General features: G+C 41.4%; 1 protein-coding gene across 2 annotated transcripts; it reads right to left on the bottom strand.

Moving 5' to 3' along the window:
• Positions 1–284: 284 nt before the first annotated feature.
• Positions 285–6411, bottom strand: PAQR9 (progestin and adipoQ receptor family member 9). 2 transcript variants are annotated; one of them, XM_069475364.1, is made up of 2 exons: positions 6219–6411; positions 285–5851 (listed from the first exon to the last, which is right to left on the bottom strand). In XM_069475364.1, the coding sequence occupies exons 1-2, from the start codon at positions 6219–6221 to the stop codon at positions 4562–4564; spliced, it is 1293 nt and encodes a 430-aa protein (XP_069331465.1). In that variant the 5' UTR covers positions 6222–6411; the 3' UTR covers positions 285–4561. The 2 variants fall into 2 exon arrangements, with proteins under 2 accessions (XP_069331465.1, XP_069331466.1); XM_069475365.1 differs by lacking the exon at positions 6219–6411 and adding an exon at positions 6137–6192.
• Positions 6412–27403: the final 20992 nt, after the last annotated feature.

Raw genomic sequence — 27403 nt, 5'->3', positions numbered from 1 at the left:
TATCATAAGTTATAACACAAAGATCTTAAAAGAGGAAAAAGGGTAGAGAATATTAGTTAATCTTAGTTAATTTTGGAGATTTAAGCATTTAAGCTCATATACATGTGGTCTGTTTGTTACACTATACTTTATTACACTATAAAATTCAGACTTAACGACATTGCAATTTAGGCACTTTGGATGATCCACACTTCATAATGGTATGAACACTATCAACCTTCCAATAGTTATTATTAGTGTCTTTATTAATAGTGATAAATTTTTCAGTTCTGTACATATGCCCACTACCCTTTCACCCAGATTATACATCAAATTTTCAAGTTATTTTTAACCATAAGTGTAGGAGCAGACAGGAAAAAAAAGAAAAAAAGAAAGAAATTGATTGTGGGGAAAGTTAGCATGTTAACTGAAATAAGATTCTATGCGTTGCACTTAGGCTAACAGAAAGGAGAAAGACCCAAACTCAGTGGCTTATGACATCCTGCTTGTGGTCAAGGTCAGAGTTTGGTCCCTTGCCAGAGAGACTTTCTGGTGCTTCTCTGTTCCACCAGAAGACAAAAGGGTAATGGCTGTAATAATATGGATGGATCCTTGCCGCTTAATGATCACTAAAGAGATTACACGAGAGTGAATGAACATCAGCTCAAAGGACATTGACAGAGTGAAGTCAGCAGTGGCAAACTTCAAAAATTGAAGAACAATATGATAAAAACCATTTAAGTGGCTGGTAACATTTTGTTTAAGATTTTATAATCTAATTTCAAAGACAGCCATATCTTACTTTGCATTATTTTGAAATTATAGTCAAAGTACCCTATATAGAGATATTATCTATATCTATCTGTTTATATCTCCAGTTAATGTCTGTGTGCTTGGCCAGGCATCATTGCTGTGCAAACTACTAAATACAATTGAGCACACAGTTGTCCCCAATTTGAAAACTTAATTCTGTCACCTTGGACCAACTATAAAACCTTGAAACGGAGATAGTTCCTACCATACCTGTCTCTTACTACAGCTTGGTGCAGATTAACTAGTTATGAAGAGATTTGAAGATAAAAGTTCCTGTTTATTATTGCTGTTAGCCCTCAGGTTCAGCACCAAATAAAAAAAAATTATAAAACTCGCCTCTAGCCCCAAATTTCGCATTCTTAGAAATGATTCCCACAAAGTTGCACGATAAATTAGGCTAAAGGGCTTTTTGACTGCAAGCACTTCCAGGCAGGATTTATGAATGGAAACATGGGAAGGCCACTCTGACCAGCTCTGTAGCCCCATACTTTCTCCCTGGGCTATTTATAGAAAGTGTATGGCCAGTAGAAAAGATCACATTTATTTTTACAAGCCAGTCATGACATGACTGAAGAACTCACTTCCTCTGTCTGGGAAGGTCATCCTCTTCACCTGAGCTGCAAGAAGGCAGGGAAGAAAGGAACCACTTTAGCCAACTAAGTCAGTCTGAGTCAGCCCCAGAGACCAACCCACAGGGTGACAGGCACTGAAGTCAAACACCCTCGTTTCCCAGGCATCACTGTATGGTGCTGCTCCTTGAGATGTCATCCAGATCATGACTAACAAGGAAAAATGAAATGTATTACATAATATGCTTCAAAATTCTACTGCCAAAATAGGTTGTATAGAGATAATGGAGTGAATTCTTACTTATAACTTGTCCTACATTTCAAACAGCTGAACACAACAAAGAAAAACTGAATTTTAATGATGTGGCAAAATGGAAAGTGTGAAAAATATTTATGAAGATATTTTATTCACATCACCCCTGAAATATGTAATAAACCTGGATAGTTCTACGCAAATGGGGAGACTGTAAGTAAACATTTGCTTCTAAAATATCATGATTTATCTTGACAGAAATCTGATATAATTTATCGAATAGCCTGTACAGTTTAATAAATCAACCCTGGTTTCAAGTAGTGTATAGGGTATCTATTTGCAAACATGAAGTGAAGCCAAACCATGGTTTTCAACTAGAATGTCCTCTTGTCAATGTTATATGCAGTATATACAATCTAAGATGGAACGGGAAAGGGAAAGTGGAGAAGGGAAAAGGCAAAGGGAGAAGGAAAGTGAGACCTCATTCTCTCTGGGACACACTGGGTGCTAAAATCTTCACAGGGAAAAGTGTGTCATCTCACTGGGCTCATGCATCATAATCACTTGAAAATGATATGGGCATAATTTTATCCTTAAGTGGCCTCTGCTGAAGGTCAATGACACAAGGCATGAAGAAAATTCTGTTTGTGGACCTGGATGACCTACAACAAAAACTTAAAATGACAAATTTGGGGTTTAGTTTATGTTCTTAAACTCATCATCCTCTTTAGAAGTCTTCCTCTTGCAAGTTCCTTCTGAAAGGGAGGTCCCATTTGTAAGGAAGCTACAAAATACCCTTCAACCTGTTTTTCTAGCTTCTAACTCAACATTCTTTGGGGCTCTAGAAGAGATAGCAATGACATGCAAATAAATTTGCATGTGGAAATATCCTGATTTCCACAGTTGTCCTTGAATACATGTGCTGAATTAAGTTACAGCTAAAGAATAACATCTGTGGTAAGCACAAATTATCAGCCTCTGTAACCGAACAGGAATCTCCTTGCACTTCACAAAGGACATTGACACTCAGCAACTGTGCTAAGTGTATTTACAATCCCAATAAGAGGTTCTAAATTAAATATAGACATATATAAATTTCACTTCTGTGTGAAAATTAACACACACAAGGACACACACATACAAGAATACTGGTTCCTCTGGGGAATTGTGCTAAGCTTCTCTGTTTACAAACACAGAAGTGATTAAAAGCATAAGCAAAAACAGCAATCTTTTCAGGAATGCCAGCCTACCAGTGCTGAGGTAAGTGTTCATCTACCTTATGTGCTTGATCTAAATTATTCCATTAAGTCAAGACTTCTAATTCAATGACTTACTTGGTTCCTAACCAAATCAACTTCCCAGTTAAGTGTGGTTAAGTATTTAAATAAACCACCTCCGTGGTCTGTGTTAATCTAGAGTGGCCATCTCAATTACATTTATAAGAAATGCCTAAACAACACTGGCCAATCTGGTTGTTAGAAAGGATCTCAGGGGCATGTTCATGAATGTTTCAAGGATTTAGAGTGACTGCCAATCATTTCAATAGTCTGGATCCAAATGAGACTTCAGTGTTTAACTGGGCAAGTGTAATCTTATTTAACTCAACATTTTCAGTTACAATTCAATAATATGCTCCTGATTTTCATAATAAAACTCCCTCATTTATTCCTGAATATTATGTTTTTAATTTTAAGCAAGGACTGATGGCATCAGTTTAGAATAGTGTCCTCTCTCCTTCCCCCATGGCTGCATTAAGAACCACATCCACATTAGTGGGTTGGCTCCTGCTCCTTGTAGAGAAGCCAAATGCTCTGCAAGCCCCTGTAAGCTGCTTCTGGTCCTACCAAAAACTTAAAACCAACACCATCTTCCTTCCCTTCTGGGTGGAACGTTAAACTTTGAAGTAAAGTAAGAAAAGCTTATTCTTACTGCTCTCCCCACGCAAGACACTATGTTTGAGGACCAGTCATTTGGGAATTGCTTCAAAAGGCACATTTATTCCAGTGGCAATTTAAATAAGTAAAGAATAAGATTAAAAACAAAATAAACAAACAAAAAAAAAATAGGATGGGTTCCGTGGAATACATTAAAGTAAACAAGAATCTAGGATCTATACAAACCACTTGAGCTCCAATAGTTTAACGAGAGTCCCCTAAGGTAGAATAATTCACAGTTGTTATCATGACACACACAGGCCTTCAGAAAACACTGTTTAAAACAGTGCTTGAGAATGCTCAAGCAGCTTGCCCTGATGTCCAGTTCAAGTGTATGCAATGCAGAAGCCTGCAAAATTCGAAACTATATGACAAAGAAAATTCAGTGCATATCACAGGCTTTGATAAATTATGAAAAATCATTGTATATATTACTATTTAAATAACATCTGAGAAACATTTTGAAATAATTAACTTGTGTTCACATTCCATGCATTTTCTAGCAGGTTAAGCCCTGGGTTTGTGTCTGTGTGCCTGTTTCCTACAAAGCTCCATTCTTTTGACAAATCCAAGCATTCCTCAGACTGAAATGGAAGTACCCAGGGATTTTGCCTATTTACCCTCTTTACTGCATACCTGACCTCACAAAGGCTACTCCTTATTACCACTGGCACAGATGATTGGAAAAGCCAACTCTTTTGGGTTTTGAGATACTATTTGCTACCTCTGAAAAATCCCTGGATGTCACAGACACCATCTGAATTTTTTTCCAGGAGCAAGAATCAGTGACCATGTCCTTCCTGCTTGACCCCCCCCACCCCACTTTCTCCGCCTTCCAAAGCCCCAAATGGACTGGGAGCCCTTTGTAGCAGTGGGCATTTCCCCTATGGTTTTGCAGCACCCTCCTCGAGCAAAGAAGGAAACATAACAAAACTTGAAAACAAACCAACAATAGCAACAGACACTCCAAACATACAGGTGGGCAAACCAGTGGCCTCTTCCAAGTCGGAGGCTCACTTTTTACTGCAGATTTCGGCGCTGTTTAGGAATTTCCTGATGACCAGTCCCAGGCAGACCACTAGCAGCAGCATGTAGCCCACGGTGCCTGAGAAGGTGGGTGCAGCAGGCGGAGCCTGGAGGAACTGGCGCAGGCCCTCCTCCACGTAGTACACCTGGTCGTAGATGCTGAGGAAGGTGAAGATGTGGAAGAGCTGATGGCTGTGGCCGATGATATCAAAGAGGCCTGGCTGGATGCGCTCAGGAATCTTGCTCACGTTGAAGAAGGCGGCCACCACCAGCCAGAAGTAGCGGCGGTAGAAGTGCACGAAGAGCGTGGGGTTCTCACCACGCAAGTCGAAGAGCCAGCTCTCGAGCATAATGGGGCAGGCCATGCTGAGCGGCATGACAAAGACAAAGGTGCGCAGCGCGAACGGGTAGGTGCACCAGTCGGTGCGGCTCTTGCAGCAGGCCACGGTGCAGGCCACCGCCAGCACGAAGGCGACGGGAAGCACGAGAGCGCGGTAGGCAGCGATGAGGTGCGTGCAGTCCACGTGCCAGCCCAGGCGCTGCTGCACGTATGGGGTCATGACCCTGGCATCCAGTAAGCTCAGGCCAGGCAGCAGGTAGTAGTAGTAGGCCACGGTGCTGCCAAAGCCATAGTAGCTGATGGACGCGTAGTCCAGGTAGAAGAAGACGGCACGCAGGCGCAGCGACAGGCAGCTGAACACGTGCGCCGTGCAGCTCATGGCGAAGGTCAGCAGCACTCCCGACGCATAGCACCACAGCGGCAGCAGCCACGGGTGGTGGAAGGGCACGTCGCAGCCGCTCAGGAAAAACAGACGGCAGAACTTGCTCAGGAACAGCAGCAGCGGGATGAAGTGCGTCCAGAAGTTGAGCGTCTCATTGGTAGGCTTCAGCACCGAGGCTAGGCACTCCTGGGCCGTGCACGGCAGACGCCGGTAGCCCGACAGAATGAAGCACTCCACGAAGTCGTCAGGCACCTCGTCCCAGCGCAGCAGCGGCTTGGCCGACGCTGGGGGTTCCCCAGAGGTGGCAGGGTGGGAGTGCCGGGCAGCCACCGAAGCTGCCGGAGCCGTGGCGGGAGGGCCCTTTGTGCCCGAGCCCCGAGGCTGCAGGCGCCGCGGCATGGTGCCCGGGGCTCGGCTGGGGTGCGCGCAAGCGACCTCTGGCGCCTGCTCCCGGGCGCTATGCAGACCCCCCCGGCCGCCGTCGGAGCCTTTGTGCCCGAGCCAGGGGCGTCTTTGCAGGTTCAGGAGAAGACCTGCGCCTCCGAGCAGCCGCTCCTAAAAAAATAAATAAATAAAATAATCAATTAATAGGCAGCGCGGCGACTGGCAGGAGCGCGGAACGCGCGGGGCTCGGCGGCCCCCTCGCCAAGCTCCGGGCTACCGGCGCGCGGCCGCCCGCGCTGCGGCAGCAGCGGCGGCGGCGGCGCGGCGGACTGCGGCGGCGGCGCCGCTGCTGCGGTGACTGGGCATCGCCCGGTGCGGGCACCTCCGCCGCCGCCCCCGGAGTAAGAGGCGGGGATGTGCGAGCCCAGACGCGGAGGAAGGGAGGGACGGGCGCACCGAGGAAGGGCAGGGGCCTCCCGGGCTAGGGTTTCGCGGCCGCCTCGGAGGATAGAGTTGTCCCCAGTCTCGAATTCCATACCATCCCCCTCCTCGGGCCGCAGCAGCCCAAGCCGACCCGTTAATGATTGATGCGGGGGCCAGAGGCTGGCCAGCCGCTTGGCTGCGCTCGCCGAGGGCGAGGGTCTGCGCTGAGGTTCGAAACCCGACAGCCACGCCGGCGTTCTAGAGGACACTGGGGAGCCGCGTTCGCAGGGGGCGGGGAGCTGCGGCCGCGGGGGGAGGGGAGGCGCCCGGCGCGCCCGACCAGGGCAGGGCGGAGAGATGCGTTAACAGTAATCTCTGGAGGTGGCCTGGGAGGGGGGAGCACTCCGGAAATCTGGGGGCTTTGTCCGGATCGGGGCCGTGTCATTGTCAGATACCTGGGACTGCTCCTCTCTCAGCTTTGCGCACGCGTGTGTGTGTTTGTATGTATGTTTGTGTCGGCCTCTATGCTCTGTATCAAGCCTTAGTTTATTTTCTTCGGTCTAGCGGACTTACTCAGGTGCGTCACCATCCTCCCATTTCCCTCGCCCTTGTCCTGTCCAAAGGGACCATCCCCAGACTGGCCTGCGGTTGCGCTCACCAGCCCTTGGAGCCGCAGCTCACCCATCTTCATGTGTCTTTAGCTAGAAATCGTGTTTGGAGTCCAAAGTCCGACGGCTCAAAACGGGCTGCTCAAACTCCACATTTTAATGAAAAAAATCATGTAATGGCCAGACGATCCCGAATGCCTCTCATGACCCGAGGAGTGTTTTAAGGAGTTACGAAGCAGAGCCGTGCTTGAGTCAAGGGCTGATCTTAGTGGAGAACATCGATGAGGGAAATCTTGAGGGAGGAGGTGCCTTCTAGCCCGAACTGAAAAGAGAATGAACACCAATTCATAGAGACAGGGAAGGGGGTGGCTTGGGTAAAGCTTATGTATAATTAACCAGAAGTACCTGACAAGGTAGGTTGGGTCGCTGAAGGCCAGAAGAAAGGAAGACTTGAAGAATCTAAACGTGTGATGCACTGCGGTGTGAAAATATGCCCTTGAGTCTTGAAGAAAGGGGCTAAAAAATCTGTATGTTCTAAAATGTTCACCATGTCACAGAAGTTTATCTCAGTGATGCCTTGGGTATGTGACTGAGTCTAACTTGCCTTTCTGACCTGGATAAAAATAAGAGCTGACTTTCAACGGGCCAGGCACAACGGGCCAGTTCTAAGTGCTTTACAGTTTTTAAATCTTTTAGGTATCATTTCTGCCGTTTTACAGACAAGGGAATGGAGGCACCATGACCATAAAGAACATGTCCAAATGGCAGAAGGGGGATTTAAACCCAGGCAGGCTGCTTCTATGTTTTAAGTATTAAACCAGAACGCCCAACAACCTGCTTTGCTCTAAGGAAACTGGTAGTTTCTGATTTAGGGAAAGGCTTTCATTTTCATCTTAAAATTCATTTCATTTTCATTGTAAAAATGAAAGACTACTTTCATCACTACAGCAAATCCTGTAAGTAGGTTAAGGAAGATTTACTTCATAGAGGCTCAAGATGGATTTAAGTTATGGATAAGAATTATTTATAACTAGGATATCATTCAGTGTTGTAAATGTATAAAATTTCTTAAGGATACTAGAAACAGTCTCTTTAGAAGTTTCAGACTCCTCTCTGAAATATATTTTCCAGGAGTAACTGATTTAGTAAACACTTACACAATTAGGCCAAAGGTACACTTTGGTCTTCTGTCTTTCTGAACTATCACACATTCCTGATTAGTGGATTTTTAATAAATGAGATTTTTGCTGTAGTTATTTAACCAGTATTTTGTTTAGGATTTTCTGGTTTTCCACTGTCTATAGTCTTGTTGTTTTAAATCGAAATCTAATTTCCTTTCATATCTGGACTAAGGACCCATGCTAATTTGTAAAAAGGATTAAGATTCAGGCATTTAAATCAAGCACAGGAATGGTAAACCTGAATCCAGGGCAGAGGAGAACATTTTTTTTTTCATATTCCCTTTGTTACTCCACAAACAACCTTAGCTGTAGCTTGTAAAAAATGTTGATCTTATAATAATTCCCATATTTACCAACCTCTTATGATAGCTGCATAATCAGCTCACTTACATAACCTGGAAAAATATAATAGAAAGTTCACTTCAAGAAAAATAATGGAATTGACTGTAAATGAGTGTGCACAAACTCTAGTTAGATAAAATAGTATTTATCTTTATGACTAAGAATGGCGAGATTGACTCTAGTAAAATATGGTGTTCTTTTAAAAATAATCAGTATTTTATAAAGTCAAAAAAATCTGTCATAACATCTTATAAGTCTTTCAGAAAGTCTTTCTGATATCTGCTTTTCTCCCTTCTCATACATTCCCTACCCAACATAAGGCACAAAACCAACTGATGTTATGGAGTGAGTGGTGTTCATGAAGGTTCTCTGGTGCAGAGCCTAGACAGCTGTCCTTGCTATTCCTTGACGAAGCTAAGTAAAAAGGAACTAAGGAAACAGCAAAACTGGCGTAATTTATAAAATAAAACAGCAATATGACCTTTTCTTAATCACTACCAATCTATAGAACTAATTTCTTTTAATTTTTTAATTGAAATATAAAAATGTATTCCTGAAATTCTACGCAGGCCGAGTTTTATAGTTTGGTAAACTGTCTCTTGTCAGTAGGAACCACGCTCACATTAACCATGGGCAGGCCACCATTGCCTGAAGGTGCACTGGGAGATAAGGCATCTCTAAGGTAACCGGGACTGAATACAAATTTTTTGACAGACAAGAATCAACAGGTACTACCTTGGAAAGCTATGGCTGGTGTTTAGAGGCAGAAACCACCGAGTTCTCCCAATTGAAATCCCATCAAACTGGAGCCCACAAACGTAATGTTGGAAGTCTGTACATTCGAGTGCTAAGGGGTGCTGACTGCAAAATGCAGTCGTATGTAGGAGCTGTAGCAAACTGGACGAATGCCTTTACTAACCAGGTTTGCTCTGGTGGTGTTCTTATAGTCAATGATAAGGTCTATAAGTGTTTCTCTCTGCAGAAATAAAATGAAGCATATGTAAAAATTCCACAGCAAATTTGATGTTGTCTAATAAGGGCAATTAGCTATCTGTAAAACCTGCAGAAAATGTGCTGTTATTTACTAATAATACACCTGTTTTCAGAGGAAATATTTTTTTTTCTAGTCTCATTTTTAGTCAAAACCCAACCAACCAACCAGGCAAACAAACCACTATGGACCTTGTGCTTAATTTGCACCCAAGACTGTATAAAGAGAACTCTGTAGGGTTCAGTCCCTCTCCTCAGAAGGTACAGTTTAAACAAGTGTTTCCCTTTTCCCCAAATTGAAAACAGCCATGATGTTATCAGCTAAACTCTTCTAGGTCAGATATAGTCACTACCAAATAATAGGGTCTGAGCTTCCTGATGGTGGAAAACATCGTGGTGTCAGGTGTAACTCTGGCAACCTTTGGGATAAGTGCAATCAGAAAGTCAGGTAGAGGGCTGGAAGCTGGAGAGAGAGCAGTGGGAGAGTGAGTTCTTACCTGACTCTATTCCTGCCTGTTGCTTACTGAGTGACAGGGATCTCTTTTGAAGAAAAGCTAAGGGAAACTTTTTGAGGATATTTTTGCCTTTTAAGGTTCTGTGCAGGGAGTGACAAGGCCATACTCGCCACTCTCAGCACGTTCACCTCTTCTCTACCGGGAGTCTCCAAAGTGGCTGCACAAGAAGTCTAATGAAGAGGAGGAATTAAATGTTACAACTTCTGTTTAAATAGATCTTGTCCTTTTCAGTGTTCATATTCTGTGAAAGTTTTATAATGCACTTAATGTGTAGTCCATGCGGTAATTTATAAATAATATGTTGGGGCATGGGAAGGGCCAGAACACTTTGACTGGTGAGGGTGTGCAATCCAGACTCCTTGTTGTCCCCTGCTTCATAGTGCACTGCTCATCTGCCCAGCCTGCTTCTATCCCCTCTCCCAGGTCCAGGAAGGACTCCCCTTTCCTGCCACCCAGGTTGCTGGAAAGGGTGTTTGGGGGTCACCATCTGTCAGCCAACAGTCCCCAACCTCTGACCAGACCTGCCCAAGTACCTGGGTCTTCAGCCACCTCCACAGCACTCTTGCTTTAGGATGGCGGTTTCCTTTCTGGAGTTATTTCTCCCAGTTCTGCCCTTCCTATTTCCTGAGCAGAACGTATATTGTCTTCCTATAAAGACCTCATATTTACATGTTATATTGAACCTAATACAGAGTTACCCTTTGGGGAGGAGACTTTTTTTTTTTTATCATAGGCTGTTGCTTGATTTTGGTAGGGCCTTTTGGATAGCTCCCATTTATTTAACTTGAGAAACATTGATATGAGCATGTGAGCTAGATTACTGAGTTCCTACTGCCAATTATTTATTGACAGTTTTCTTTGAAATGTAGCGCTTTGCACATAGTAAGCACTCAACACATTGTGGCTGGGAAATTTTTTCAGTACTGTAAGCCTTTAAAAGGTTAGAACTTAGAATCGTAGAATCTTAGAGCAGAAATACCACTTAATCCTTAAAGTCATCTTGTTCGACTTTCTTCCTATTCATGATAATTGTTTTGGTTTTTTGATCACGTACTAAGTTCAGGTACTGTGATAGGAGCTTTACACATGTTATCTCTAATTCTCAGAACACTCTTTGCAAGGTAAATACACCATCCCCGTTTTCAGACAGAAAAACAGAGGGTTGGAGCAGTTAAACAGCTGGTGGCTGGTAGAGCTGGAGGCAAACCTCATTCATCCCAGACTCCCACTCTTTTCCCTGTAGGGTGCTGCCTCTTCAGAGCTGTGTGTAGCCGGCCGTGAAGGCCTCCAATAAAAGGACTTACTACCTTTAATGGCTTCCTCTTCCATTTTAAGATGTTGTTCATTATTGTTGTTGGAAAACTTTGTAAATAATTAAATGAGCACAACGGATGAAAAAAATGTACTGTTGTATCTGGGCCCAAAGCTCAGCCATGTTATTGAATAAGGTCGTCAGTTGGATCTGGTTAGAAAGCCCCTCAAAAATGATGCCAAATAAGGCATGTGTACATGTGGAATGTGATGGCTGGCTATTCATTAGGCACATTTAACACAAAGAACATCTTCCTGCAAATGAATAACATTTCGCGTGGGTGGGGAATCTGTGGCTTTGGGGCCACATGTGGCCTTCTGGATCCTTCAGTATGGCCTTTTGACTGAACCCAGACTTTACAGAACAAATCCTTTTAATTTGGAGATCTGGAGGGCCACATGTGGCCTTGAAGCCACAGGTTCCCTACCCCTGGCAGAGGCAAATAGCAGATTCTGTGATATCATAGATGATCCTTGCATTTAGCACAATGTTATTGATTATAGTAATTGATTAACACAGAAAGGAAAATATTCTGCTATGATATCGTTGCATAATTAACATGAAGGGGAAGGCATCTCAGTCACTGGGCCTCAATTAAACTCATTTGTCATTGGTTCCCCTTAGTTTTTTATGTAATGATTTTCCTTTTCTTTGAGGTTTAGGATCTGTTGAAAATATTTATGAACATAATTATCTAAATGTCAATCACTAAACTAATGGAAGGGTATCATATCCTATGTATGTTGATTTATAAAGTGTGTGTTTCATTGACCTCATGTTCATCTTGTGCCCCATTCATGTGAAAACCATAAGACTTTGGGGTTACCAATGAATCTCCTTAGCACGCTTAAGTCATTTCTACACAATGAACAAGGAATATTTTTTCCAGGAACATACTTATGGTCACCCATTGGCATGTTTCCTTTGAGCCTTGTGTTATGAGAATTCCATGGTATGAATGCATTAGTTTTATTTTATTCTTGGTTCTTGCCTTGCTCCTCCCTCCATCTCCCTACCCTTCTCAGCTCTAGATGCTCCATTTTCATGTGCACTTAAGTCCCTGTCTAGAGATACTTCCCAGTACCGGATTATTGAATAAATCTATAGTGAGCATTCAGGAGACAGTCCCAGCTGTTTATTCAGCTAGCAATAGTAAGTAATCCCAGTGATGTACAAGGCTGGTACTAGTCGCTCAGGGCGTGGAAGAACAGAAGAGTGAATTGGAGTATAACACAGTTGAACCAGAACCATTCCTGTTCTCAGTTTTAGGGGAAGTGGGTCCACAATATTTTAATGCAACCATTTTGTGGTTATTTATTTGGTGCAGCCATTTTAAAACCAGGAACATTTTAATGCTGCCCCAAACACCATTAAGCTTTTGATGTTTTTACTTTTAAGTAATGTGCTAGACAGACACTTGCACCCCATCCCTGACCCCAGCCCCACAGGGGTCAGGGCTGGGGCGAGGGTTAAGCACCATGTGGCAATCAAACCATGTGGAACTAAGAGTCATGAGCCACTCACACTTGCTCATCTCTGGGAGAACCATCGATCTTGGAGAATTTGCCTGTCACTTGGCTTGCATCTCATGCTCTCTGATTTCTCCTTTACAGTAACAATGCCCATGCTCACTTACTTGTAATTAACAAATAGGTTTGGATGCTGGAGAATAGAATTTACTTTGTTTTCCACTTTAAAAGGAGAAGGGAGGAGAAAATTTCTCTCTGTGAGACAGGCATGGAAATAGCCAGCCTTAAGTTTCCAGATTGGAATGTTATTGTCATTAGGCTGATGTGGTTTTAAAATTCTACCTCAGCTTCGTAGTTGATGGCAGAAAACTATCACCGTAATGGGGAATGGAGGGACAGCTCAACGGAGGAACTGCTTGAATTCTGTCCTCCATGGTTAGAGGTGGGTAGTTCAGGTAAGAAAAGGATTTCTTAAGACTGAGATTGCCAATCATTGCTCTTCCTCATTCTGTCCTCTCCAACTGCGCTGGCCTTCCTGCTGCTCCTCTAAGTCCCAAGCATATGCCACTAGGAGAGGATTACTGTGACTGTGCCCCGGCTCCCTTGTGCACAGTGGCCCAGCTGAGGGGGCAGAGGGCAGCCCATGCTCTGCCCGCCATAATCTGAGCCTGGGCATGGACTGTCTGCTCAGAAGAAGGGGTGCCTTTTCCTGACTCACTGGTGGACTGGCAGTTGCTCTGGGACCCTTGCATTTTTGCTGTTTCTCACTGCCTCCCTCTGCCTCAGATGCTTTCCTCTCAGACGTTCTCCCTTCACTCAGTTCTCTGTTCAACATTGCTGCCTCTCAGAAAACTTTGCTGCCCACCTTATCTAGAATGACAGCTCCCTCACCCTGCCTCACTCTCTGCCTCCTCACTCTGCTTTATTTTCTTCATATTTTCACTATCTGACATTATGTAGTATATGGTGTAATATATATTTATTCATTTCTTTCTCCCCTGTTGAAATATATGCTCTGAAGAGCAGAGGCTTTGCTCGCTGCTCTGTCTCCAGCACCTATGAGAGTGCCTGGCACATGGTAGCCACTTAATAAACATTTGTGGAATGATTAAAAGACATCCCTCCCCAAGTTTTTAAGCCCAGAGTTAGGCTCAACTCAGAATATTTGTATTGACCCTGCTCAAGCAGAATCTTCTTTCATTAACTGACCTCCACAACCCAGAAATGCTAAACTAAAAATAGAAAACACAAAAGCTGTTGGCTATGAACCTCAGTGACTAGGGCAGTGGTTTCTGCACTTCAGAATCGATCATTTGGGGACATTAAAAACAAAAGAAAAACATGATGTATGCCACATCCCCCAGCCCTGCTGCTCTGAGGCTCTGAACTGAGGCATGTTAACTTGCTGGACTAGTAATTTGTCTGGAAGGAAGCATAAAACATGGGCTATGATAGGAAAGAGTTACAGTGCTTTGATTTGAATTTTAAAGGTCAATTCTAACAAAGTAGTTTGTATCAAAAGAATTCCTCAAATCTCTTCTATTAATAGCATCATTTAGCACCCCTGCAGCTCAGCAGAGTCTGTTTAGGATTCTGTCTCACCATGTTTTCACCTTAACTGAAATAGAGACAAGCAGATGTCAGTGCAGTTACAATGTCATACAGGTATAAAAAATTTACACTCTGCCTGTGGCCTGAGTTTTTGGAAGCTAACAGATCTTTCTCTTGAAAGTCTGGTTTTTAAATTCTTGGAGTTTTACAAAAAAAGTGTCATAAGGGCTTTTAAGACTACTGCACACTAATTTTTAACCCACTAGTGAGAGTACAGCTGAACATGCAGTTTTAGAGAGAAACTTGGCCTATGCCCATTCTTGGCCTATGCCCATTCCTGGCACTAACATTTGGGGTGGCCTGTCTCAAAGGCACACATGTGGCCCCAAGGCTGACTGTTTGGGAGGAACAAAAGGAACAGCCAGGCCTCGGGGCTGCTGCCAGGTTTGTTGCAAGCCTTCTCCACATGCCCTCCTTTGAACCTGGCAGCTCCTGCAGGTGCCAAGTGACCTGACAGCCTGCCATGGAGCGTGCAGGCTAAAGAAAGAGTCCAGCCCAGTGCTGGCTGCAGAGACTCAGGAAGGAAAAGAGCTCTGGGAAATGTGGGTACATGAGAGGTGGAGGGAGATTTGAGTTCAGCATCAATAACTGATGGGTGGCAGCTGAACTTTAACAGCATCCAGCCTGGTTGAGGTTGGATTTCATTTCTCTTGATGTGCTCGGTAAGAAACTTAGGAAAGTATAGTTTTGTATTTTCTTTTGCGAGACAGACTCTCACTCTATTGCCCGGGCAAGAGTACCGTGGTGTCAGCCTAGCTCACAGCAACCTCAAACTCCTGGGTTCAAACAATCCTACTGTCTCAGCTTCCCAAGTAGCTAGAACTACAGGCATGTGCCACCATGCCCGGCTGATTTTTTCTATATATATTTTTAGTTGTCCAGCTAACTTCTTTCTATTTTTAGTAGAGACGGAGTCTCGCTCTTGCTCAGGCTGGTCTCGAACTTCTGAGCTCAAACAATCCTCCCACCTCGGCCTCCCAGAGTGCTAGGATTACAGGCGTGAGCCACCGTGCCTGGCCTAGTTTTGTATTTTCAAAAGGGGTAGTTATATATCTGTGTATGATGACACAGGAAGGTCACACCTAGTGGTATTTCTTGGGAAGAGAATGATTTATGCCTTACTGCCTGACCCTTTCAGGGGGATCTTATTCCAAATGTAATGTTTCTTCTCGTTTGCATTCTGCACGTTTTCTTTGGTGACAGAGCCTAGGATAATATTATTTAGCTCTGAGTGCAAAAACTGTATCTGAATGTATTTCTTTATTCTATCCCTTTCTGCAAATTCAGAGCTCCTTTAACCCTGTCCCAAGAGGACCTCTTTACTGCTAATCCTGCACCCATAGTGACGGCCAGTAACATTTCTACCAGGACTTTCCCCACATTGTGTAGAAAGGTATTTATATTATAGAGCTTAAAATTACCAGCTGAGAACTGTCAAAGGATTCTCTTTTTGTGTGTGTAGGAGTCTTGTGCTTGTTTCTCCATGTGCCAGCTGGGGAAAATTCGACTGTGGTGACCGCCTTTGGCCCTTTCTGAATGAATTGCCTAGAATTGTGCCACGTGGCAACCTAGGTGGGCCTATCAGTGGTCTCTGGGGTGAAATGGGAAAGGCAGGCTTTGGGGGACCCTTTTGCCTATTTCCCAAGCCCTTCCTATTTCTTCCTACTGGGCAGCTTTTTAAGTCCAGCTCCCTCATTTTACAAATGAGGAAACCAAAGCCCTGAAAAGTTAAGAATCTTATTCAAGGTCACACAGCTGGGTTTCTCTCTGAGGCTACATAGGGTGCACAGTGAGAGGTGGTTGAAAGAGCCTTGGCTTTTGAGTGAGACAGGCCTGGGTTTGAAGTCTGACTTTGTCATGTACCAGCTGTGTGACCTTGGGCAAGTTATTTAACCTCTCTGATCTGCAAAGGGAAACTACAATGCTTTCTCCCAAGGTTGTTGTGAAGGTTAGTGTATAAAAAGTGTCAGACACAGTATAGGTATCAATAAATGATAGCCATTTCTATTATTCCCTTTACTCAAGAAACAACAAACCCAGCCACAATATTATGATATACTTGCTGAAGATAGTATGACTCTCAAGGGCGTTTATCTTTTAATAGGAATCCCTGAAAATGAAAAGCCATTGAGATTTAAAGGGGTGAACTTTAGTAACAGGGTGGACATCAGGGTATAGTTCAGTTAACTTCAGTGGGAAGTGGGAAGTGTTAAGGGAAGAACTCCATCTGAAGGTGCTAGGAAGTAGCCCCAGTGGGAGAGCACAAAAGAGATAGCTTTGTGGTGTTCTAGGTAAGAGGTCAGCCTTGGGTGGGGAGGGTGGCCATAGTCGGGAAATGCCATCTAGCTTGGCTGAAGGGACATGGAGCACAGCAACCAGAAACCCAGAGGAGTTGAGATGCATGCTTGGTCTGAATAGCTGACATCAGGGTGGTCTAGTAGGAGGTGATGAGGCCTCAGACCCTGGTCTCACAATCAGGACCTAGAGAAGCTAGAGCTGAGAACAGACGGACAAATCCCAACATGCAGGCAACTGCTTCTGCTCTGCCCTTTTAAATCTGGCAATAATGGCTTTGGTGTGTCGAAATGTCAGTTGCCATTTATTCTTATTTGCATAAAAGTGTGTTTTTAAAAAAGTAATTTCTAGGGGAAAAAAATTCATTAAACTCTAAGCCATTGGCAATGCTCTAAATTCTCTTCCAATCTTAATATACCTACAGATGTTTCATATAATTATAATCCATGTGTGAATTCTATCTTATGTTCTATTTTTAATATAGATATTTCCATGAAATAACATAGTACACATCCTGTCTATTTTTAATACCTCTGTGATGTTTCATCCAGATCACACATTATAGTTCTCCTTTCAAAGTATTCAGGATGCTAAGAATTTCACAATTGCACTATTGTGAAAACAACTTTGGACATTTTTTTCTTTTAGGTTGTGTTCTTGGCATAAATTCCCCAAAATAGAATTTTGAGATCTAATATACATACTGTGTGGTGGGCTGCTGTTATAATTAACTAATTTCTTTTGTGTGTGTGGGTGGGGGGAAACAGATGTTTCTCCTCACTACCCTGTCAACCCAAAGCCCAGGTAGGTCTCACACTCCCTACTTTACAGGGATTCACCAGATGTGCACCCACCTCTGCCCTGGCACCTGGAAGACATGCTACGTGTGTTGTCAAGGTTGTAGCAAGGCCAGCCTCAAGGCAGAGGCGGGAGTCTGTGCTGGGCAAGCTGACTCATGCTGGCCTCAGCCTAAGGCTGATCGCAGCCCCAGAGAGAAGGCAGAGAGGAAAGGCTGCTGTTTCTCTTTCTGCTTGGATAACGTGTGCGCTGTACGGTACTGGAGGGGAGCAGGATATAGAGTCAGACTGGAAAAGGAATTTTCTATGTGTAGCATTGGCAATTATTGAGTATACTGTTATTAGGTATTTTCATGATAAAAGACTCTATTTGTTCAATTAGACGTGGAGATAACTAATTCCTCATTCAGCAATTATGCTCTATTTTGTTGTTCCAAAGGAAAGTGTTGAGTCAGTCACAATTTCTGTGCAGCACTAACCTCGGCCCACTAGTTTATAAGCTCCATGAGGGTAGGGACCTGTCCTGGTTGTGCTATTCCTCTATCCCCAGCACCTGGTACAGCACCTGGTGTGCAATAAATATTTGTTAAATTCATAAATGAATGAATATATTCCTAGAAATAGGAAACTTCCTATAAATGAGACAACCTAGTTCTTTTACTCCAGGGGACTTTCTATCCAAGCTACAGATATAGCTATTTAAAAAATAGTTAACAGTGACACCTCAACATTTAACAGATTGTTAAAGTGAACATCAGCCATGCCCTGATGTAAGGACCAGCTTGAACAAAAGGAAATTAATTCCAAGAATCCCTTGTGAAATGGCACTTAATCAGTATTTTTCTTTTAAACTACAGGACTGTTTTGACTTTGGCTGATGCACTTATCTGGGTTGAGAGAATGAAGACCTGATGAATCAGTGGTGCATCCAAGGCTCTGTCTCCAAATGGTCTAGCATGAATTAATCATTAGACAACACGCAGTGCTCCACCCATGGTTACTTTCCATTTTCAAGATGATGTTTCACAAAGTCCCGAATAATGCTGAAAATAATTTTTCTTCCAAAAATTTTGTTAAAAAATAAAACTATTGTATGAATAGGATATATATTTTTCCATTTCCAATTCTAACTGGTTGTTGGTGGTGTACAGAAGAGCCATTGGTTTTTGATATGTATGAGTATCTAGCCATTTTTTCAAATTCCTTCACTCTAGTTTGTTTTTTTTTTTTTTGTAATTTAAGGGGTGGGGGGCTGTGAGGAGGGGTGTTCAGTTGCCTTGCTTGTTTTTGTTGAGACGGAGTCTCACTCTGCCACGCTGGGTAGAGTGCAGTGGCGTCATTCTGCCTCACTGCAACCTCCAACTCCTGGGCTCTAAGTGATCCTTCTGCCTCAGCCTCCTGGGTAGCTGGGACTACAGGCATGCACAACAAAGCCTGGCTGGGTTTTTTTTTTTTTTCTCTCCCTTTCTTTTTGGTAGAGAGGGGTCTCACTCTTGCTCAGGTTAGTCTCCAACTCCTGAGCTCAAGTGATCATCCTGCCATAGCCTCCCAGAGTGCTAGGATTACAGGCATGAGCCACTGCGCTCGGCCTCTAGTATTTTTTTTTTTTTTTTTGGTTGAATCTCTTAGGTTTTCTAATTACACTCTCATATCATTCTCTTAACACACCGCTGAGTCTAACTGGCTAATATTTTATTTAGAATCATTTACTTCTATCTTCATAAGTAAGATTGTTCTATAATTTCTGTGTTCTATATTTTGTGGCAGGTTTGGTATTAAGGAAATGGTAAAATCATACAGTGAACTAAAGAGCTTTCTATCTTTTTCCCTGGTCTGCAATGGTTTGAGAAGCATAGAAATGATCATGTAGTGCTTATCCAGAATTGTAATGCTTTATAACATTAGGCAATGTATCAACATAATCTAGAATATTACCAAGGTAAAGGTAAAAAATTATGTGATTATGGCAATACATTAAAAAAAGTAGATTTTCCACTAAAGATTTCAAGTATAATAGGAACAGAAGGAAACTACCTAAACCTGACAAAGACTATGAATTAGCATCAACATCATCATATTATTGAATTAAAAATTAAAGCTACTACCATTAAAATCAAGGACAAAGCTGGGATATTCACATTCATAACTATTATTTGATACTTTTAAGGTTTTAACTAATATATAATAAGACTCCCTCTCCATAAATTTAACAACTGATATAAATATTGGAAGAAAGGATATACTTTTTGCAGGATACCTGGAAAATACAAAAGACTCCATTAAAAAACAGTTAGAACAACTAGAGATTTTAGCTCATTTGCTGAATACAAGATAAATATGCCCAGATTATTAGCTCTCTTCTATATTAACAATTGCCTGTTAGATATGGGGAAAAATATTCCATTCACAATAGTGACAAGAATTACAAAATAAGTACAAATTCAGTGATAAAGGTACAAGAAGTAGATTAAAAGGAAACTAATATTTTATTGAGGAACCTAAATAAATGGAGCATTACATCATATTCAGGGATAGAGAGACTGAATACATAAATGTCAATTCTTAACAAATTGATAGACACATTTAATGAAATCCAAGTCAAAACATGCAGATATATTTTCTTTGGAACTGGAAAAATGATTTAGATGTTTGTAATGGAATAAAAATATGCAGAAGTTTATTGGATAAATTTTAAAGAGTAATGAGACAGCACTTGCCTTACCAGAGAGAGGGAAAAAAAAAATCTTACTATAAAACTACTAAAATCAAAACAGTGTAGTTGCAACACAACTGCAGTAGAATCCAGAGATAGGTTGACTGTATTTGAGGACTTATATCATGAAGTTTGTGTTTCAATTGAGTGAAAAGGGGTGTTTATCCAATGGAGTTGGCATAATTAGCTGTTCATCTGGATATTTAGGAGGGTAAGGTCTAGAGTGAGATTGCTTGAGTTCAAATCTCAGTTTTGCATCTTAGTATTAATAGCTGTATAAACTTGGCTGATTCCTTAAATTCTCTATTTCTTAATTTTCTTATCTACATGAGGTGCATAAAATGCTCATAGAGTGCCTGGCATCTAGAAATTTCTCAGTAAATGCTAGCTATTATTGTTACTATTATTAATATTTCTCCACACTATATAAAAAGTAAATCCCAGATGTATTAGATCTAAATTTAAAACATAAAACAATAAAAATAACAGAAGAAAACATAAGAGAGAATTTGTATAATGTCAGTTTGGGGGAGATTTTGTTCATAGCAAGATAGGAAACCCAGCACCCGTGAAAGAAAAATCTGATGAGTTCAACACCATAACAATTAGAAACTTCTGCCTAGCAAAAAGTTTAATCAAAGTCACTATAGGGCAAACAAGAAATTAATATCTTTAAAATACAAAGAACTCCTATAATCTCATAAGAAAATAGGAAAAGAAGGAAAAAGAAAAATGGAGAAAGGATATGAATAACCAGTTCACAAATGAAGAACTTCAAATAGCTAATAAATGTATAAAAAGATGCTCAAGTACACTAAGTTAGGGAAATGCAAATTATAATAGTAGTGATCTATCTTTTTTATCCATCAGACTGACAAAACGTTTATCAGTTTATCAATTTATAAGATTGATACCATCCAGTAGTGGCTGGAGGATGGAGAAACAGGCAGTCTGCAGAATTGCTGGTGAGAAGGTGACCTGCCATAGTACTTGGAAGTTAAAGCAGTTGGCAAATCAATTAAAATTAAATTTGTACATACCTTTTGACCCAGCAGTCCCATTTTTGAAAATCTAGAAATAAAAGCACCAATAATTAAAGGACAGATGTAGAAGGAAATTTGTTGCACCATTTTTTTTTTTTTTTTTTTTTTGTAGACCATAAGCTCAGGAAAAAAAACCCACAAAGTAAGTAATCTGAAGGTTTCTTAATTAAGGAAATGGATGAACAAGATATGGAATATTATGCAGTTCTACAAAAGAATAAATTACATATATATATATTGTCCTGGAGTGACAAAAACAAGTTCCAGAGTGATGGCCTAATAGCTAGCATTGATTGAGCACTTACACCTTGCTAAGCCATTTAACTGTGATGTCATTTTTGTAGGGTTTTCTGTCAACCTTACCAGCATCCTCCTCCCTGATGTATTCTGGGTTTTGGCTTTCTATGCTTTGTTTATCTGTCTTCCAGAAATGTATCATCCATTGGTAGCTTTCTCTCCTATCTTTACGGTTTTTTTTTTTTTTTTTTGAGACAGAGTCTCACTCTGTTGCCCAGGCTAGAGTGAGTGCCGTGGCGTCAGCCTAGCTCACAGCAACCTCAAACTCCTGAGCTCAAGCGATCCTCCTGTCTCAGCCTCCCGAGTAGCTGGGACTACAGACATGCACCACCATGCCCGGCTAATTTTTTCTATATATATTTTTAGCTGTCCATATAATTTCTTTCTATTTTTAGTAGAGATGGGGTCTCGCTCTTGCTCAGGCTGGTCTCGAACTCCTGAGCTCAAACGATCCGCCCACCTCGGCCTCCCAGAGTGCTAGAATTACAGGCGTGAGCCACCGCGCCCGGCCCTCTTTACGGTTTTAATTTTATCCCTGCCAACCCAGCCCCTTTTATAAATATCAAAAATATCTATACAATGATGGTCTCTGGAACAGTGGGAGGCAAATATGTATGTTTGGTCCACTCTCTTGAACCAGAACCCTTTAATTTTATGTTATTATATAAGAAATAGGGAAAAAACAGTCTTGCATATACATGCATCGATTTATATAGATTCATTCGTATGAGGGCGGAGGGAGGTATGAGAGGTATACGCAAGAGTTAATTGATTTGACACCTAAGTAATCTATTGTCCTTGAGGGGAAAGCCCTGATGATTTTGTAAGTGACATTATTTCACTTTACAATTGTGGCTAGGACCTGAATCAACAAGGTACTATATCTATTATTATCATACTTCTTTTTCAGTTTTGAATTATTTACTCACAAGACAAAACCCCATAACTACTAAAAGAAATCATCTTAATTAAGGCTTCCAAGCCAAATAAAGTCTTTTAACATCCCAATAACTAGGAATAAATCATACTGTTTTAGGATTTGAGAACTCTGTTGTATTAGTGTTCCAGGTCTGCCATAACAACATACCATAGACCTTGTGGCTTAAACAACAGAAATTTATTTTCCCACAGTTCTAGGGGCTAGAAGTCCCATATAAGGTCCTGCAGGGTCAGTTTCCCGTGAGGGTCTCTTCCTGGTTGGCAGATAGCAGCCTTCTCATGTGGTGGAGAGAGGGAACTCTGTGGTCCTTCATCTTCACATAACAGCACCAGCTCTATAGCATTAGGGCTTCAATCTTATGACCTTATTTAATACATTCACTGCCATGAGAGTTGTAGCTAACTCACTCTAGTTTTGATTCCGGGGCTATGTAAAGCATATATAAAATCTTGTTGATGTTCTTATTGTTACAATTAATATTGACAATTTAATTCTAAAAACATGGATTAAATGAATACAAGTCAATAAATTTTGTTTTTCTATTTATGTTTACCTTTAAATTACACTGAAAGCTTTTATTCTATTTTTGTAATAAAACACTGTGGCCTCAAGGAAAAGTTTCTGATTTTTTTGTGTGTGGCAGTCAATGTGTTAACCTTTATCACTTCCTCATAAGCCCCATCTTCAAATACAGCCACATTGGGGATTAGGGTTTCATCATATGAATTTTGTAGGGGACACAATTCAGTCCATGGCAATTATTCCTCAGATTTTTATTTTAAAATTTTAAAAGATCTATAGAGAAAAGTCTGTGAGAAAAGGAAAAAGAAATTACATTCAAGCATACCTTTATGACATATACTGAGAACATAAGGAGATTTAAAAACTACCTCTTACATGTATATGCTTGTAAAATTATTTTCTTTGATTTTCTGCTAGTCAGTGGAGTAAGCTCATTAAAAGTCAGTGGAGCAGCATGTTCCATTATCAGCGTGCTAAACCACAGGATTAACAAATATTCTAGCAAAAGCAATCACATTTATTAATGTCTCCATGGAGCTATAATCTGAAACAATAAACTTAACTATAATAATTTGGTATCCATTAATCAAATAAATTAATTCCTCTGTCTAGTGTTCCTAGTCTATTTCAAAATCTCTAATAATAAAAGGAGAAAAAGGGGGAAAGAAACATTTAGTTTATTTTTTGAAAAGAATAACTTTGGGAAAAGAATCAACCCAAAAGAGTGTAAACAATTAAATTTGCATTAGTTGGCAACTCATGATTTTGGCAAAACCACATGCAAAGAGTTAATGAGCCTGTTGACTCCGTTGGTAACCACATTCTGTAGTTGGAGGGGTGGCAGGAATTTAGAACCAAAACGATTGCCTGGAAAGGCCGGCAGGAGCGCAAGAAGACAGACAGATGGTAGATAAAGGGGAATGTTTTTTCCATTCATTCACCAAATACAATTATCTCCTTTTTACCAGTGCTAGGTGCTTTTAAAAAATGATAGCATTTAATCCTCTCACTAACCCTTACAGATGAAGAGATCAGATGAGATGGAGAGGGGAGGGAGAAATAGTGGGGGTAGGTAAAGGCGGGGGGGGGGGGGGGGGGGAGGGGCGGGGAAGAGAGAGAGAGAGAGAGAGAGACTTAGACCAAAGGAATATAGCCAGTAAGTGTAAGAGCAGAGTTTGAAATGCAGAGCAATCTGACTTCGGAGCCTCTGTTCTCTATTCTCTGTCACACTGTACAGGGAATCTTGTCTACATTTGTACTTATTTGCTTAATCTTCCTGTCCCTTGCTAGAGAGTAAGGTCCTTGAGGACAGAGGCTATGTCTGTTTTGTTTATCCATGTGTCTCTCATCATACTCTACAGATTCCTCTTGGTGGCTTCTGTTGGGAGCAGGGCACTCTGTTATATTTACTTCACTTCTGCCAGGCTTCTAATGTATTGGTGCTTCTGCTTGTTCCCTCCAAACCGTTTTCTGTGCAGCCGCTGGTGATCTTCTAAAATGTAAATCAGGTAATTTTGACCTTAGAATAGAATCCAAAACCTTACCGAGGCCTCCACGCCCTATTAGGACCCCTGCCCTATTAGAACACATTAGCACTGAAGTCTCAGGCCTCCCCCTCGTCACTCCCTGGCTGCAGCCACATGAGGTCCCAACTTCTTGTCATTCTGAACTCTGTTCCATCTTGGAGCCTTTGAACAAGTTGCTTCCTTTGGTGTCTTTGTTTTTTCTAATTATCCTAGAGAAATGCACACAGAAGCACATTTAAGGGTGTTTGTTGTAGCATTGTTTGTAATATAACGACTGAAAACAACCTCATGGCCTACACTGGTAGGAGGGGCTTCTAAGTATGGTATATATCCTGTGGACTTCAGAATGCCATTCAGCAGTTAGGAAGAGCAAGATTTGCATTGATGGAGAATAAGTTGGTGCAGTTCCTGTGAAAAAGGCAATTTGACAAAATCTGTCTAAATTATCTATTCAAATGCTTTTTGACTGTGCACTTTCCCTTTTGGGACTTTATCTTACAGACATATTTACACATGTGGAACATGACACAGGTACAAGGTCCTTTATTGCAATACTGATAGTAATAGTAATCATTGGAAACAACAGGGGCCTAGTTCAATTATGGTAGAGCCATACAGTGGAATACCGTGCTACTGTAAAAAGGACAACGATGCTCCCATCAATGTTCTGATAGATATGGAAAGGCGCTTCAAAGTGCAGAACAGTGCATAAAATAGGCACAAAATGTGTATAAAATGAGGGGACATAGGAATCTATATTCATATTCAGTTGAAATGCATGAAGAATAATTAGTTATCATAAGGAATAAACAACAGTAGTTACCTAGAAAATTATAATAGTATGGGAACTGAGTAGATAAGGGACAAGAATAGGGAGGGAAACTTTCCATCGTACACCTTTTTATTCTTTTTTTGGTTTTAACCATGTGAATGTGTTACCTGCTCCCCCTATATACACATAACAAGGAAGAGGTGAGCCTGCATATACTGACACGAAAAGGTCTGTGGACATATTGTTAAGGAAAACAAGCAAGCTGCAGAATAATGTGCACACACATATCCATATTTAGAAATACAAGGGAGAGTGGTCAGGAGAAGGGCTCAAGAATGGGGCCTGAGATGCTGGGGTGGGATGGCCAAGAGGTACTTTCCCTTTAGCTGTATGGTTCAATTTTTTTTCAAGAAGAATGTAGTATGTATTACTTGTTAATTAGTTATACATGAAGGAATAAAAAAGATTGCTGAGATGGGTAATGTCGGGTGATGACCAGATTAAGGGTCAGGTTCTGGGAGTAGGTGACTGAAGTGGAGTGAAAGTGAGGTTAAAGTTAAGGAAGTACAAAAAATATTCAGCCAAGCTGTTATCTGCATGTACACAGATGTTCAAAAGCCCCAGTGTGCACCGGGAGCTGGGTGAGACACCATGGGGAAGCCCTGAAGGCTGCAAAGAACAATGAGGAGCCTCTAGCATTCTTTATCAACAGAGGCAGCTCCATGATGTCTAGGAGGGCATAGCTGCATAGCAGGATCTCCAAGGAGAAGGGGCTTTAACTGATGGTGGCAGAGAAATATAGGCACTGTCCAATATAGTGGCCACTGGCCACATGTAGCTATGGAGCACTTGAAATGTGGCCAGTGCAACTGAGGAAGTGAATCTTAATTTAATTTTAATTTAAATTTATGAATAAATAACCACATGTTAGTCATATTTCTCATATTGGACAGCATAGATCTAGACCAAAGCTGCATGAGGAACTGGTTCTGGTGGTGTGGGGTATGGAAGAATAAGTGGTCTCTATTAGACATGCGCAAGGGTGGTACAGTGAACTTAGGAGAGGGCTTGGATCCCACTGATGCAAGAAGAGAAGTGCTCCTGGGAAAGACTGAATATAAGAGGGCAGAGGGCATTTATATGAGAACAAGGATCTAACATTTCTATTACTGCAGAAAGTTCTATTGGACAGTGCTGGTCTAGTCACATTGATCCCTTGAAATATGGATTGTCCAAACTGAGACCTGCTGTGAGTATAAATAAATACACACTGGATTACGAAGACTTGGTACAAAAAGAAGACTGTAAAATATCTCAATAATTTTTAATATTGATTACATGTTGCAATGTTAATATTTTGGATATGGTATATTAAGTAAAATATATTATTAAAAGTAATTACAGCTGCTTCTACTTTTTTCAATGTAGCTACTAGAAAATTTAAAATTACATATGTGGCTATATTACATTTCTTTTGTACAGAGTTGATCTAAAAAGTACAGGAAAGGTTGAGAGGGAGATCAGGTTGGAGCATGGCTGAGGATTATGGGGATGATAGGCATTTTGGAAATGATGGCCTCACTTTGGTACATTTTGGTCTCAGGTGGTATTTGGCCTTATTTTACCTTGGTGGGAAGAGCTGCCATGAGATGCCAAGGGGCTGGGGTCACAGCACAGAAAGCAGTAGTATGGGCCTGGCCAGGTGGAGGAGTGGAGGAGTTGAGTGATGTCAAGGGGCTTGTTATGAGGATAGTTCAGGACTTACCCAGCTTCTCTTTTCCCTCATTAAAATGTACTTCTCCCTCTTGTCTTAACTTGGCTAATAATACCTTAACATTCTATCTCTTTATATAGTAGGATTTGCCCTAATTAAGACCAGTCCTCCTTTTAAATACATGAAAAGATGCCCAACTCACTTATAATAAAAGAAACACAAAGCAAAATACAAGGACATACAATTTTTTCACCTAGCAGATTGGCCAAGGTATAGGAAAACAGGGTGTTGGGAATTTGATAATCACAACCTTTATGGAAGACAAATTGGTAGTGTCTATCAGAACTTCAGTTGTGCATATCCTTTGACGAAATCCCAGTACTTCTCCTACAGATATACGCAATGCAAAATGACACACATGAAAGGGTAGTGTAGTAGTGTTTATGAAGTAAAAGATTGGAGACAATTTAAATGTCCATTAATAGAGACTGATTAAATAAATTATGGGTATTCAACAAAATTTTAAAATAATGTCACCTCAATAGCAGATAATCACCAACAACAGTAAGACAGATCTCTATGTACAGGTGTAGAAAGAGTTCTAAAATATATTAAGTTTTAAAACAAGAAGGTGAGAACAGTGTGTGTGTAGC

This window comes from Eulemur rufifrons, chromosome 7 (assembly GCF_041146395.1).
Source record: "Eulemur rufifrons isolate Redbay chromosome 7, OSU_ERuf_1, whole genome shotgun sequence".
Classification (NCBI taxonomy): domain Eukaryota; kingdom Metazoa; phylum Chordata; class Mammalia; order Primates; family Lemuridae; genus Eulemur; species Eulemur rufifrons.
Note: the sequence above shows the minus strand (reverse complement) of the source record. Positions and strands in the feature narration are given on the sequence as shown.